General features: G+C 45.3%; 7 protein-coding genes across 7 annotated transcripts, besides 19 other annotated features; all 7 read left to right on the top strand.

The window, feature by feature from the left end:
• Positions 1–12,133: a sequence feature (heterozygous, non-Esmeraldo-like haplotype).
• Positions 44–90: a sequence feature (A-rich).
• Positions 258–287: a microsatellite.
• Positions 633–678: a sequence feature (A-rich).
• Positions 950–989: a microsatellite.
• Tc00.1047053509793.10 (kinetoplast DNA-associated protein, putative) lies at positions 1,047–1,430 on the top strand (the record flags this gene model as incomplete). The annotated part of the gene is made up of 1 exon (XM_801968.1): positions 1,047–1,430. The coding sequence occupies one exon, from the start codon at positions 1,047–1,049 to the stop codon at positions 1,428–1,430; it is 384 nt and encodes a 127-aa protein (XP_807061.1).
• Positions 1,385–1,410: a microsatellite.
• Positions 1,898–1,959: a sequence feature (T-rich).
• Positions 2,390–2,424: a microsatellite.
• Tc00.1047053509793.20 (hypothetical protein, conserved) lies at positions 2,531–3,550 on the top strand (the record flags this gene model as incomplete). Its single annotated transcript, XM_801969.1, has 1 exon — positions 2,531–3,550. The coding sequence occupies one exon, from the start codon at positions 2,531–2,533 to the stop codon at positions 3,548–3,550; it is 1,020 nt and encodes a 339-aa protein (XP_807062.1).
• Positions 2,556–2,605: a sequence feature (T-rich).
• Positions 3,867–3,886: a microsatellite.
• On the top strand, positions 4,066–4,437 carry Tc00.1047053509793.30 (kinetoplast DNA-associated protein, putative; the record flags this gene model as incomplete). Its single annotated transcript, XM_801970.1, has 1 exon — positions 4,066–4,437. One exon carries the CDS (start codon positions 4,066–4,068, stop codon positions 4,435–4,437), a length of 372 nt encoding a protein of 123 aa, XP_807063.1.
• Positions 4,479–4,525: a microsatellite.
• Positions 4,802–4,821: a microsatellite.
• Positions 5,001–5,387, top strand: Tc00.1047053509793.40 (kinetoplast DNA-associated protein, putative; the record flags this gene model as incomplete). Its single annotated transcript, XM_801971.1, has 1 exon — positions 5,001–5,387. One exon carries the CDS (start codon positions 5,001–5,003, stop codon positions 5,385–5,387), a length of 387 nt encoding a protein of 128 aa, XP_807064.1.
• Positions 5,342–5,367: a microsatellite.
• Positions 5,812–5,886: a sequence feature (A-rich).
• On the top strand, positions 5,886–6,464 carry Tc00.1047053509793.50 (hypothetical protein, conserved; the record flags this gene model as incomplete). Its single annotated transcript, XM_801972.1, has 1 exon — positions 5,886–6,464. One exon carries the CDS (start codon positions 5,886–5,888, stop codon positions 6,462–6,464), a length of 579 nt encoding a protein of 192 aa, XP_807065.1.
• Positions 6,691–6,715: a microsatellite.
• Positions 6,954–7,136: a sequence feature (T-rich).
• Positions 7,443–7,472: a microsatellite.
• Positions 7,634–7,654: a sequence feature (AT_rich).
• On the top strand, positions 7,751–9,064 carry Tc00.1047053509793.60 (hypothetical protein, conserved; the record flags this gene model as incomplete). The annotated part of the gene is made up of 1 exon (XM_801973.1): positions 7,751–9,064. One exon carries the CDS (start codon positions 7,751–7,753, stop codon positions 9,062–9,064), a length of 1,314 nt encoding a protein of 437 aa, XP_807066.1.
• Positions 9,254–9,283: a microsatellite.
• Positions 9,484–12,133, top strand: Tc00.1047053509793.69 (hypothetical protein, conserved; the record flags this gene model as incomplete). Its single annotated transcript, XM_801974.1, has 1 exon — positions 9,484–12,133. A coding segment is annotated over one exon (2,650 nt), but the record flags the coding sequence as incomplete, so codon positions are not given.

Genomic DNA, 12,133 nt, shown 5'->3' on the forward strand with positions numbered 1-12,133 from the left:
AAAAAAAAAAAAAAAAACTCAAAGGAATGAAAGTGTGAAATATAAAACAAAAACAACGGAAAATAAAAAATAAAAAAAAAATAAAAAAAAGGCTGCAATTTTTTTTTTTTTTTAAACTTGTCTTTTTATCACTTTGATGCCCTTCTGTTTCTTCTGTTATATGCAATTATTTGAGCGCGGCTGCAGGGATGCAGCAGGCGGGTGAGGAGGGATAAAAAAAGAGGGATCATATTTAACGGAAAGAATAAGTGAAGAGGAAAAAAAAAAAAAAAAAAAGAAAAGAAAAATAATAATAAGTGAAGAGGAGAGTACATGTCTATTTCTATATACGGAGGCGGTAACGGTGGAGGAATATATGCAATAAAAGGTACATGTATATGTATGTATGTATGTGTGTGAGGAATTCCCTGCGGGTGAATGAGAAGTAAATGCGAGGAGGAATAAAAGCCGAGGAGGTGAGCCTGAAGAAGAGAAAAACAAAAGCCGAGAGAAGGGTGGGGAACATCCATTTCTTGATTTTTTTTTTTTTCCGTTTTGTTTTTCTTCCTTCCTTATTTAGAATACAAACGATCCTTCTTTTTTTCTTTTTCTTTTCCTGTCGCCTACGTTCATTGGGAAATAGGCATAGAGGGAAAGAGGAAGAAGAAAAAAGAAAAAAAAAAACATAAAAAATTAAAATCCCCCTTCTCCATCTCGCCTCCTGAAACATTTCCTCTAAACACTCAACACCATCACCGCTGCCACCGCCAATAAGAATGACATTAACAGCAGGGAAAACAAAAAAAGGGGAGTGGGTGTGAAATGAATGTGATTGGGGCAAAAAGTAGGAGAATGACCTCACTTGTTTTTTAAGTGTTTCCCACCGGTTTTTTCCTTTTCTTTTGACTTGAATTGTGAATGGTCACGCTTACTGATTTGGCGCTGTGATTGAGAGGAATTTTGGTCTCTGTTTTTTTGTTTTTGTTTTTTTTTTTTCTTTTTTTTTTTTTCGGCTGACACTTTCTACGAACACAGTCAAAACAATTGAGTAAAAGGTCCCATAAGTAATGCTGCGCTTTTGCCGGTCTCGCCTCGCCATTGGTGCATATGCACTGTTTATGATGGAACAGAAGAACAATCCTGCCCTGAGCGGTCTCCCCGTTGCGAAACGTGGCAAGATGACCTCAAAGCTTTACAAAGCGCTTGCACCTGCGGAACGTGCTGCACTGGAGAAACGTGCCAAGGCCACACCGTTTCCGAAGCGCAAGAAATCAAAGGCAAATGGAAATGGACCGAAGCCAAAGCGTAAACCATCGAAATACGCACTGTTTGTGAAGGCCTACCTGCCCAAATTCCGCAAGTTGCCCAACTCTGAAAGAATTGCCGCAGTTGCAAAGCTGTGGAGGCAGCAACAGCAGCAGAAGCAGCAGCCAAAGAAGAAAAAGACTTAAATAAAAATGTAGTTTGCTTTCTTTTTTTTTTTTTCCCATTCCCTGATTGGAGCGTGGGCTTAGAATTTATTGGTTGATGTACTAGAATGAAGGGGAGGGAGCGAATGGGAGTAGTGAAGAAAGAAAGGACGCCTATGCGATGTATGAGGACGGAAACAAATAGAAGAGAACACCACGAAGCAACAGCGAAGGAAAAAAAAAAAGCAGCGGAAAGAGACTGAGAAATAGAGTAGGTTACCTCAAGTTTTTGGGAGAAATTTTGAGGTCCCTTTTTTGTGGGTTTTCGTGTCGTTTTTGTCCCCTGCCAAAGGCGTTTTCTTTTTAACCACTGGCTTTGCGTGGTTGTCCCATGTTCTCCTTTTTTTTTTTTTTTTGTTTCTGTATGTAAGCTTTCAGGATTTCTCTTTGGGCTGCCCCCATCATGTAATGGTTCTTTGAGTCTTCTTTATTAGCTTTCTCCACGTATGTTTTTTTTTTCTTTAAATTCTGTTCCTTTGTTTTTCTTGTTTTTTTTTTTTCTTTCTTGTTTGTGTGCGATCTCACTGCTTTTCAGAGCCGTGTGGAAAACAACTTCGCGAGCAGACAAGGCTCAGTAGATAATAGCGGGCTTTGTTGAGATCCCATGTGTTTTTCCCCTTATTGCTTGATGTTTGTTTCCAACGATGCCCCGTTGAAGAGTAGCGTGAGCGCAGCAATTTTTTTTTTTTTCTTTACTATTTGTGTCGTCCCATCCGCCCGCTACGACTGCCCTCCACGCGGAAGGGAAGCCCGGTAGTTGCGGGGCAGTAAAAGCTGCCATTTTTTGAGTTCACAACGAGCCCAGTTACTATAGAAGATCTTTTGAGTGCCGTTGCTGGTTTTTCTTTTGGTGTTTGGGTGTTGGACGAAACTCAGCCGAATTGGAATGTTGGTCGCATTGGAGAAAAATTGTGGCTCCCTCTTTTTTCTGTACGTTATGTTTTTGTTTTGTTTTGTTTTGTTTTGTTTTGTTTTGAGAACAGAGGAAGAGGCCACATCCAGGCAAATATTCCCCGTTTCTTTTTGTGTCTTTAATGTCACTATTTTTCCCTTCTCGGTAGAGGGCCATCTGTGTTCTGTTGATGCGGTTGCAGCTTTTATTAATTATTTTTTTTTTTTCCTCTTTTCCTTATTGCCTTTCTTTTTTTTTTTTTTTTGGTTTCATTGGTGTGTGGGTGGATGGATGGGCGCATCCAAACAAACGCAACCAAAAACAACAACAAAAAGGGGTTGAGGTGACGCACGAGGAGGGAAAAAAAGAGGAAGTGGCGGGGCGAGCTGTGCAATTTGGTGGCGTGCGGCCTTTTTTTGCGTGCGTGTGCCCACATAGACGTTTTGAATCGATAGAAGAGGCAATGCTAAGAACCGTTGTGCCACTGCATAACAGCAGGAAGCTGGCGCTGCGTTTCTTTCAGACGGAGCAGCGGAAGAACACCAATCTTCACGGTCTATCGGCTGTTCAGAAGAAGAAGGTGATTTTGAAAATGTTTAAACAACTCACCAGGGAGGATATGGATGCCCTCAAGAAGAGGGCTGCCGCTTGGGAGGCTAAAAAAATAAGCGGAGAGACGGCGATTCCATCGTACCGACGTCGGAATGAGATTACACCGTATGAGCTCTTCTACAAGGAACAGCTGTCGAATCCCTCCATTGCATCCATTGCATCCCCTGGCATCCGAGAGAAGAAGTTGTTTGCCATCTTTAATTCCCTGCCCGATGCCACGAGGGAGGCGCTTGAGAAGCGTGCAAGAGAGCTGTCACAAGGTATGGCCTTGAGTGATTCCCCGCCGCCGTCAGGGAAAAAGCCCTCAGCTAGCAAGAAGAAGAAGAAGCGGATTACGATTAAAACCAGCAGCAAGAGTCGCAGCATGACGAGTCAAGGAGCTTCCGTGGGGAAGAAAAAGAAAAGAACCGTCACAAAGACCAAGGTATCACCGTACGCGGCGTTTGTGAAGGAGCAGATGCCTCATATGACGCACCTCCCAACCAAAGAACGGATGAAAGCCATTGCCGAGAAGTGGAATTCAATGAAGACGGAAAATGCAGTAGAAAAATCGAAGCCGGAAAATACTGCAGCTGCTGATCCTGCACCACCGTCATAACGGTCTGCTGATTTTATTTTCTTTTGAACTTTTTCTCCATGTTTTCTTTTTTGCTTTGTAGGTGGTACTTGCTAAATAAGAAGCTTCTGTACTGAGTCGTTGGGGGTCAGTCGAGGTAACGAAGCGACGCGTGGGGATGACTCTCTTTTAGAACATTGAAGTAACCATAGAGAAAATGAAACGGTGTATTTGACCGCGAGAGAGGTGGAAGGATGATGGGCGATAATGCCACTAATATTCTCAACCTTGACGTTCTATTGCTTCAGCATTCATTGTGGAGTGTGGACCCACCATAGAGGTTGAGTGTGACGACCATTTTTGTTTTGTTTTGTTTTGCAGCTTACTTCCTTGACAGCGCCAACAAGGCGCAGCACGGAGTCTCCCATCGTGTTGCTTCTCCCGTTTACTTCTTTCTACCCATTTGCTGCTGTGAGGTGTCTTTCTTTTTCCCCCTCCGGAACAACTGCTACAACACCTTGAAAGAAGGGAAGCAGGAGTAAAAGGTCCCATAAGTAATGCTGCGCTTTTGCCGGTCTCGCCTCGCCATTGGTGCATATGCACTGTTTATGATGGAACAGAAGAACAATCCTGCCCTGAGCGGTCTCCCCATTTCGGAGCGTGGCAAGATGACCTCAAAGCTTTACAAAGCGCTTGCACCTGCGGAACGTGCTGCACTGGAGAAACGTGCCAAGGCCACACCGTCTCCGAAGCGCAAGAAATTAAAGAAAAATGAGAAAAAGGAACAGAAGCCAAAGCGTAAACCATCGGAGTACGCGCAGTTTGTGAAGGCCAACCTGCCCAAATACAGCCAGTTGCCCAACAAGGAAAGAATTGCCGCAGTTGCAAAACTGTGGAAGCAGCAACAGCAGAAGCAGCTACACCTCTAAGTGCTTGGAAGAAAGATTCAAACAAGAAAATGAAATTCACGTTTTTATTTTTATTTTTATTTTTATTTTTATTTTTGTTTTTGTTTTTTTTGTGTGGTACTATAAAATGTCAGAAAAGTGGGGACAATCTACAAATGGGTTATATGGTGAGCAGACAGAAGGTTAGAATAGAGACTTTTTGCTCGTGGTGGTGGGTGCGTGATTGAACTACCTGGCGATAGGTGTCAGCATCATTCTTCCGTTAGGTTAGAAATAAAGCGGTAATGTGTTACTGACATGCCGTTGCTTCTGAGCAGTATTCTCTGTTGCTTCAGCATTCATTGTGGAGTGTGGACCCACCATAGAGGTTGAGTGTGACGACCATTTTTGTTTTGTTTTGTTTTGCAGCTTACTTCCTTGACAGCGCCAACAAGGCGCAGCACGGAGTCTCCCATCGTGTTGCTTCTCCCGTTTACTTCTTTCTACCCATTTGCTGCTGTGAGGTGTCTTTCTTTTTCCCCCTCCGGAACAACTGCTACAACACTTTGAAAGAAGGGAAGCAGGAGTAAAAGGTCCCATAAGTAATGCTGCGCTTTTGCCGGTCTCGCCTCGCCATTGGTGCATATGCACTGTTTATGATGGAACAGAAGAAAAATCCTGCCCTGAGCGGTCTCCCCGTTGCGCAGCGTGGCAAAGTGACCTCAAAGCTTTACAAAGCGCTTGCACCTGCGGAACGTGCTGCACTGGAGAAACGTGCCAAGGCCACACCGTCTCCGAAGCGCAATAAAATGAAGGGGAATGATGAAAAGGAACAGAAGCCAAAGCGTAAACCATCGAAATACGCGCAGTTTGTGAAGGCCAACCTGCCCAAATACAGTCAGTTGCCCAACTCTGAAAGACTTGCCGCAGTTGCAAAGCTGTGGAGGCAGCAACAGCAGCAGCAGCAGCAGCCAAAGAAGAAAATGGCCTAAATAAAAATGTGGTTTGCTTTCTGTGTAGATTTTTTAATATATTCTTGTTAGAGTTGGTGAGGACGTTTTCTGTGGGTGTATTCGTACAAAATTTCCATGCGCTACTTTGTTATTGTACCCTTAACGTGCTGCGTCGGGTTTGGCGTCGAATGCGTGCCAAAAGTACAGCTTTAAAAGAGTGTGTGAGGTAAACCAAACATTTTTACTATTGTCGAAAAAAATTCCTTTTTTAAATATTATTTTGTGCCTTGAGTCGCTTTTTTTTTTTTTTGTTCCGCTCTTTTTTATTTATAATATTATGTTTGACACATTTCATGTTCTCTCTCTCTCTCTCTCTGCTCTTTTGGTTTGCTTTACTTGGCGCATACCGGGGGGCACAACAGGAATACGAAAGGTAGTATATCACTCAACGGCTCTTTTACGCAAAACAAATCAACAAGAAAGAGGAAAAAAATATATAAAATATAAAAAAAATAAAAAACAAACAACAAAAACAAAATGATGCGTTTTACCCGGTTCCTTGCCGTTGCAGCAAAGCGGAGTGCCACCAGCGCCAAACTCGGTAAGAGTGTTGGACTCACTGCGGCGCTGAGTCCCAGGCAAAGGTCTCTTCCCCGCGTCTCAGTGACGAAGTTGATGAAGCCCAGCGGGAGCGGGAAACACGCTCTGTCGTCATTCTTGTTGAAGGACAAGAAGAAGGTGGCCACCGCAAAAGTTGCTGTGCCGCCGAAAAAGAAGAGGGCTTTAAAGGTGAGGAAGGGCCGCAGCAGCGGCAAAAAGGCCGCGGCTCTCTATGTGCGCTTCTATTACGCCTTGAAGAAGAGCGGACTTGTGAAGGGGAAGCGACGCATGCAGAAAACGGGTGAGCTGTGGCGTGCCACAAAGAAGGCGAAGGACTTCAAGAAGCGCGTTGAGGCGGCGCTGAGGCTTGCAAAGAAGGGACAAAAAAGCAGGGCTCGTAAGCTGAAGGCGCAGAAGAAGGCAAAGGGCAAAAAGTCGGCGAAGGGCGTCAGGAGGGTCTACCGGAGGGTCAGCAGGAAGAAGACTGTCACGAGCACCGTGCCGCCTCTCCCCTAAAATCTCGGTGACACCTGTTACAGTTGTATAGACCAGCAAGTCAATAAGAAAGTTCACATTTATGTGTCTACTTTCAGAAGACATGGGACGGGGAGGAGAAAGAGTGATGAGGTGGGATGAGGTCTTATAGATCGTTTTACTTCTCAAAGGATGCGTGAGGTTTTGGCCAGCGAGAGTAACGAAAAGAGAGAAAATAAAAGAGAGGAAATGCCACGGAGGAATACCGAAAAAAAAAAAAAAAAAAAAAAAAAGAGGAATCAAAAATCGCTGATAGAAATGAAATAAAGGAGAAAAGAAATGGGGAAAGAGTAAAAGAATAGAGGCTGCATTCAATGAGCACTGGAATAATTGTGAGGGATCGATGAGATAATATAAAGAGGCATATGTGGGTGGTTGATGAAAATAATCAATTTGCCATAAAATTTTTTTAAAACACTTTTCTCTCTTTCTCTCTCTTGTGTGTGTGTTTGTGCTCTTTGTATTTGGCGCTTTTTTCCCATTGTTTCTTTCTTTTTTTTTTTTTTTCATCATTTCTGTTTTGAATTCCTTGTGTCTTGTATCTCGTTTGGCCTCATCATTCTTTCTTTATTTTTTATTTATCCACTTTCCTTCTCTCTTTCTTCTTTATAGAGTTTTGTACCTTTTTTTTTGTTTTGTTTTTTGTTTTGTTTTCTGATCCCTGAAAGCGGACCATGTTTTTCTCTTAATTCATGTGTGTGTATGCATTCATGTGCGTGGGGATTTATTTGTGTGCGCTTTTTGCGGGATTAGGTGCGTGGGAGGGCTCGTGTCGGGGTGCGATCATTTCTTTCTCTCAAACGAACTGTCCGTAAGGACTCGTTTGCCAGCAACAAAACGGGAAGAGGGAGGGAAACAAAACAACGAGGAAATATCCACCGGGGGTCCGCCAGGGGAGGGGGTACAAATGAGCAATGAGATTTGGGTAAGGCATAACATCACGTTGTTTTTTGTTTTTCATTATTTTTTTTTTATTTTATTTTTATTTTTTGTCTTGTTTGGTGCTGCTGCTGCCGCCTACATCTTTTCCCTCCCAGTTTTTTTTTTTTTTCCTTCACGGAGGAAGAGTGGGTTGTGGGACGAAAAATTTATGGTCTCTTCTGTGAATGGAAAGGGAATTTTGAGCATTTGCAATTCTGATATTTTGTTCCTTATTTATTTATTTATTTTTTGTTAGCTGCAACCGTGACGCCTCTCTTCTTTGCTGACGCGTCGTTGCTCACTCTCACACACGAAAGAAAAAAAACAACGCCGAGACGTATAATGGGATGCCGCCACGCAGGGCCCAAAAGGTAACAGCGTCTTCACCCACAAAGAGGGCAAAAGGGAGCACGTCCACGGCCAACAAGGGCAAAAGGAAGCGCGATGCCGTTGCTACGAAGGCGCATAGTCCACCCGTTTTGATGAGCTTGAGTAGAATAATTGAAGGCCATCCGTTGGACGTTGCCGAGGATTGTGCTGTGACCACGGGTCCAGTATCATGTGATGATAATTTGTTTTTGCATCAGCGCTTGGCTACCATTCTGCACGGTGCTTTCCTCATTACGATGACGACAAAGGCACAAATTGGGATCTTTGACGTTGGAGAAGGTATCACGGCAGCGGTGGATGATCGCTGGCTCGAAGCAATTGTGCGATATAGTGGATTTACAGTGGTTTTGAACGATATCATTGAGACTGCGGCGGCATTTAACGATTGGTTGAAAGTCTTTGTGAGTTTGAAACAAAATGGGGAGATGGAGCAGAATCCTCTCAATACTGTTGGAAAGGCAGCGGGGTTGGCGGCAGGGGTACCAAAAGATATTATTGTGGTGAGACTGAAGCTCCTTCACTCGAGTGTGCCTTCTGTTCAGGAAGCAGAGGCATTTCTTCGGAAACGGTGGGGTCAGAGCAGTGGTTGGCGGCGGAACACAATAAGTTGTTTTGAATTCAGCAAACATGCTGAGACCGTATCGACGGAAAAATTTGAGGGTAATTCTACTCAGTCAGAAGCTGGAGGGCCCAATTCTGATGTTTCTTCTTCGGTGATCATTGACAGGATTGCGAGTGACAGTGACGGGTTGAGTGATGAAGAGCTACTAGCACAGATTTCAAGGGAGCTTCGGGCTTCATTGTCCGAGAAAAAGCTGCGCTATTTAGTCGCTCAAATGCGGAGGGAGGCGATTGGGCTGGATGCAAAGGAGCAGGAGTTGGTAACTAGACGTCAACAGCGGGAGCGTCTTTTGGCTACCTACGATCTGGTGCGTGTTATACTTGGTGAAAGACGCTCTGTGTGCAGCATAAAGCAGTTGGTGCAACAGATGGTAGCGCAGAATCGATTTTGTGATGGGGAAGAAAGTATCCTCAAGCAGCTGGCTTCTCTCGCCCGGTACAGTGAGAGTGGCATTGCGATATTTGCGTTCAACGGTGATTCAGATGGACAGCATCCGGGTGGAGTGGTGGAGGGCGAATCTTCGTCATTCTACTCAAGGGAGGTGGATGTGAGTCAGTGCAACATGCAGGAGTTGGAGGCGGTGCTGCTTCGTTTAGATCGCCACGTGGCGTCAAGAACCAAACTATACGCAGCGCTGCAGCAGCGGTGAGACCTTCTATTCATCTCTGCCTTTTTAGGGCTGTTTTGTTATATATATATATATGCACACACACCTTTTCCTTTATGTCTGCCTTTGCTGCAAGCAGTAGGAAAATCAATGAAGCATACATGAGATGAGTGAAACGAATTACAGTGTAATGTTTGTGAAGAAGTAAAACAGAGAACACGAAGAAATGAGTTTTTTTTCTTTTTTTTTTTTTTTTTTTTTCAATCCCGCCATTTATTCCGCTTTATCTCTTTTAACAGGAACGCCGCGTACATAAAAACACACACAGCCACACAGAGGGAAACGCACACAAACAAAGTTACTTATAAGGAGTTGTTTGGGTGTAGAAGGAAAGGAAGAAAAGGTGTTGGAGGGAGGAAAGGTAAAGCAACAAAAAAAAGTGATTTGATGCGGCAGTGACGATGATGCGCCGAACTTTTATTTGCATTTCTGTGAATAAAATTCCTTTTGTGTTGTGCGGCTCGCGCTACGCACCAATATTGAATCAAATGGGGGCGCAGGGGAGAGACATCAAGAGAGAATTTCTTCAGGCTTCGCTCTCTTCACCTATCGTTGGTGTTGAGGAGGATTCTTTGGCGCTCTCCAACGTGGGGTTGCGAAAAAGACAGAAAAAGAAGGCATTTGACGCTCTTGTTCACTGGTGTGCCACACACCAACAATCTGCTGCGAAAGCGTTCTTATTGGAGGATGCTTCAGACAAGACGGTGCCTTCTGTGTGTTCCTCGCCCTCTCTGGAGTCTAATAAAGCCGCTTTACAGTGGCTGCAGGAGTCTTCAGACAGTCTCACTTGCGGGCAATCTCTTCTTGTGTGCAGTTTTGTGTCTGAGGTGCTTCTTTGTCGCTTGGATGCCGCTGCTGCAGTCGGACGACGAGGGGAAGGAACCGTAACGGAAACGAACCCGTTGATTCAGGAGCAAGTAAGAGCATTCACAAACAGGATAGTGACGTTGCTTCGGCGTGCCATTGAAAGCGACAAGTTGGAGATGCAGCCCCTTGCTATTCTCATGGGTTGCGCTTACGGCCTGCATCGGCTTTCATGTGTGGAAAGTCCATTTCTTGGCGAGGCTGAGAAGGTGTTGTTAAAAATACCCCCGGCATTAATGTTTGCCATTTTACGTCAGTTGCGTGGCGACGAGTTAAGGAAACTTTTTCAACTGGATGAGCAGGTCGCTGTAAATGTTTGCTTGACATTTTTGCTTCTCGCGAATGAAGAGCGCCGTCAGGCGTTTCTTTCTGGAGGCGACACGGTGATTGTGAACGCTGTTCTCCGCCGTCTTTTGCGAAGCATCGTCCCACTACTGAAGCAATTGGATGGGACGGATGAGGAGTCTCTCTTGGGTCTTGCAAACGATGTCTCCTCGAAGGGTTCCTCGTCGTTGCCTTCCGATTTGCAAGGAGAGGTTGCCTATTCCCCGTCCATGGAAGAATGTGCGGTTATTATGCAAAACATTGCCTTTAGTTCCATGACGTCTCGTCTGGAGATGTTGTCGTATCTGTTACGCATACGGAGGAAACCCGCGCATTACACTCGGCAAGAACTGCAGATGCTTCCTGTTTTGCTACAGACAGCGTCAAATATCCGCACGGCAGAGGCGCGGTCGCTCTGTACGAAGATTATCGCCGAGGTCCCGATTCCGGCTGACGACCCCGTACTTGTGGCACATCTTCTTAGTTTCGCTTCCTCCAATAGGGTCCGTTATCTTAACTGCTTGGAAACCGTAGCGACGGAAAATCTTTCAGAAGAAGATGCGCTACACATCATTTTTTGGGCTGGTGCACACCTTCGGTTGGAGACCCTTCAACGCCTTACTGCATTCATCTTGGGTAAAGAAACGGGTGCCAAATCATCTTCAACATCCAGTTCAAAGCTTGTATTGAATGGGGCAATAGAATGCATTGTGAGAGCATTCTTGACCCGCTTGATGGACTCGACTCCGGGTGCTGAAAGGGATGTGATCCAGAATTACCTGACGGAGCTGGTGGATCGTGTGGATTGGGCCGGAAGCACCCTGCCCACTTCAGTCAAGTTGGCGCTGGAACGTCTAACGTTATTAAAGGAACTCTCGAATTGTGGATTTTCCATACACGCTCCAGAAGTGGTGATGGCATTGGGGGAAAAAGCATTGGATCTTGAATCCGGTTGCAGCATGGCCAGCACACTTAAATGTGTCACAGAGGCATTACCGTTGTTGCCTGACGTTGAACGACGCCGAAAATTGGTCGAGTGCATGATTTCTTACAGTGGTACTCGATCGACGTCCTCCATAATACGTTTTGTGGCGTTTCTAGCGCCCCTGTCTGTTGAACACGGGCTGAGCAATAGTGAGCTGGTTCAGCTGCTCCTTAAACTGCAAACGCTGAATCCCCTTAAGTTGCGTCAGAATTTTATTGAGGGGTTGCCGAGGGGTGGTGATGACGCGTTCACGTTGTTTGTGCTTAACGCAATGAATTACCTCTTGGCGAGTGGGGAATGGCGCACGTCGACGGACCGCATCCGTGAGACGGTGACACCGTGGATCCACGAATACCTCAATCACGTGATGAATCTTTCCCGAAGACAGAAGATGAAAAGCGAATTAATCCACGTTGAGTGCAAAGAAGAGAACTCGGCCCTCCATGAAGGGGATCTGGAGGCAACTATCCCTGACGGTCCAACTCCGGAACGTCTTGAGGAGGTGTTTTCTTGTTTGTTACGTGCAGGCGTAAAGTTACCCGATTTTTTTGCGCCGGAGTTGACTGCTCGCGTGCGAACTACAGAGGGTGAAGGGACACCGCCGTCTGGTGAGACAGGGCGCAAGCCACACTTCCCTCCGCCAGGGCACTTTGTTTTTTGCACCAAACTTGATATTGCCATGGAGTCGCCCCTTTCCGTGGAGCTCTTGGAGTATCTTCTCACGACGTGTGACTGTCGTATTTTGAACTTTGTCATTACGGCATTTCTTGTGAGTGCCAAGGCCAAATCCCTGGAGTCGCAATTAATTGTACTGACAAATCTGCGACTTGTTTGCCGGGCACTTAATTTGCTTTTGCCACGTATTGATGAGATAGGTT

This window comes from Trypanosoma cruzi, genomic scaffold (assembly GCF_000209065.1).
Source record: "Trypanosoma cruzi strain CL Brener 1047053516467 genomic scaffold, whole genome shotgun sequence".
NCBI classification, from domain to species: domain Eukaryota; phylum Euglenozoa; class Kinetoplastea; order Trypanosomatida; family Trypanosomatidae; genus Trypanosoma; species Trypanosoma cruzi.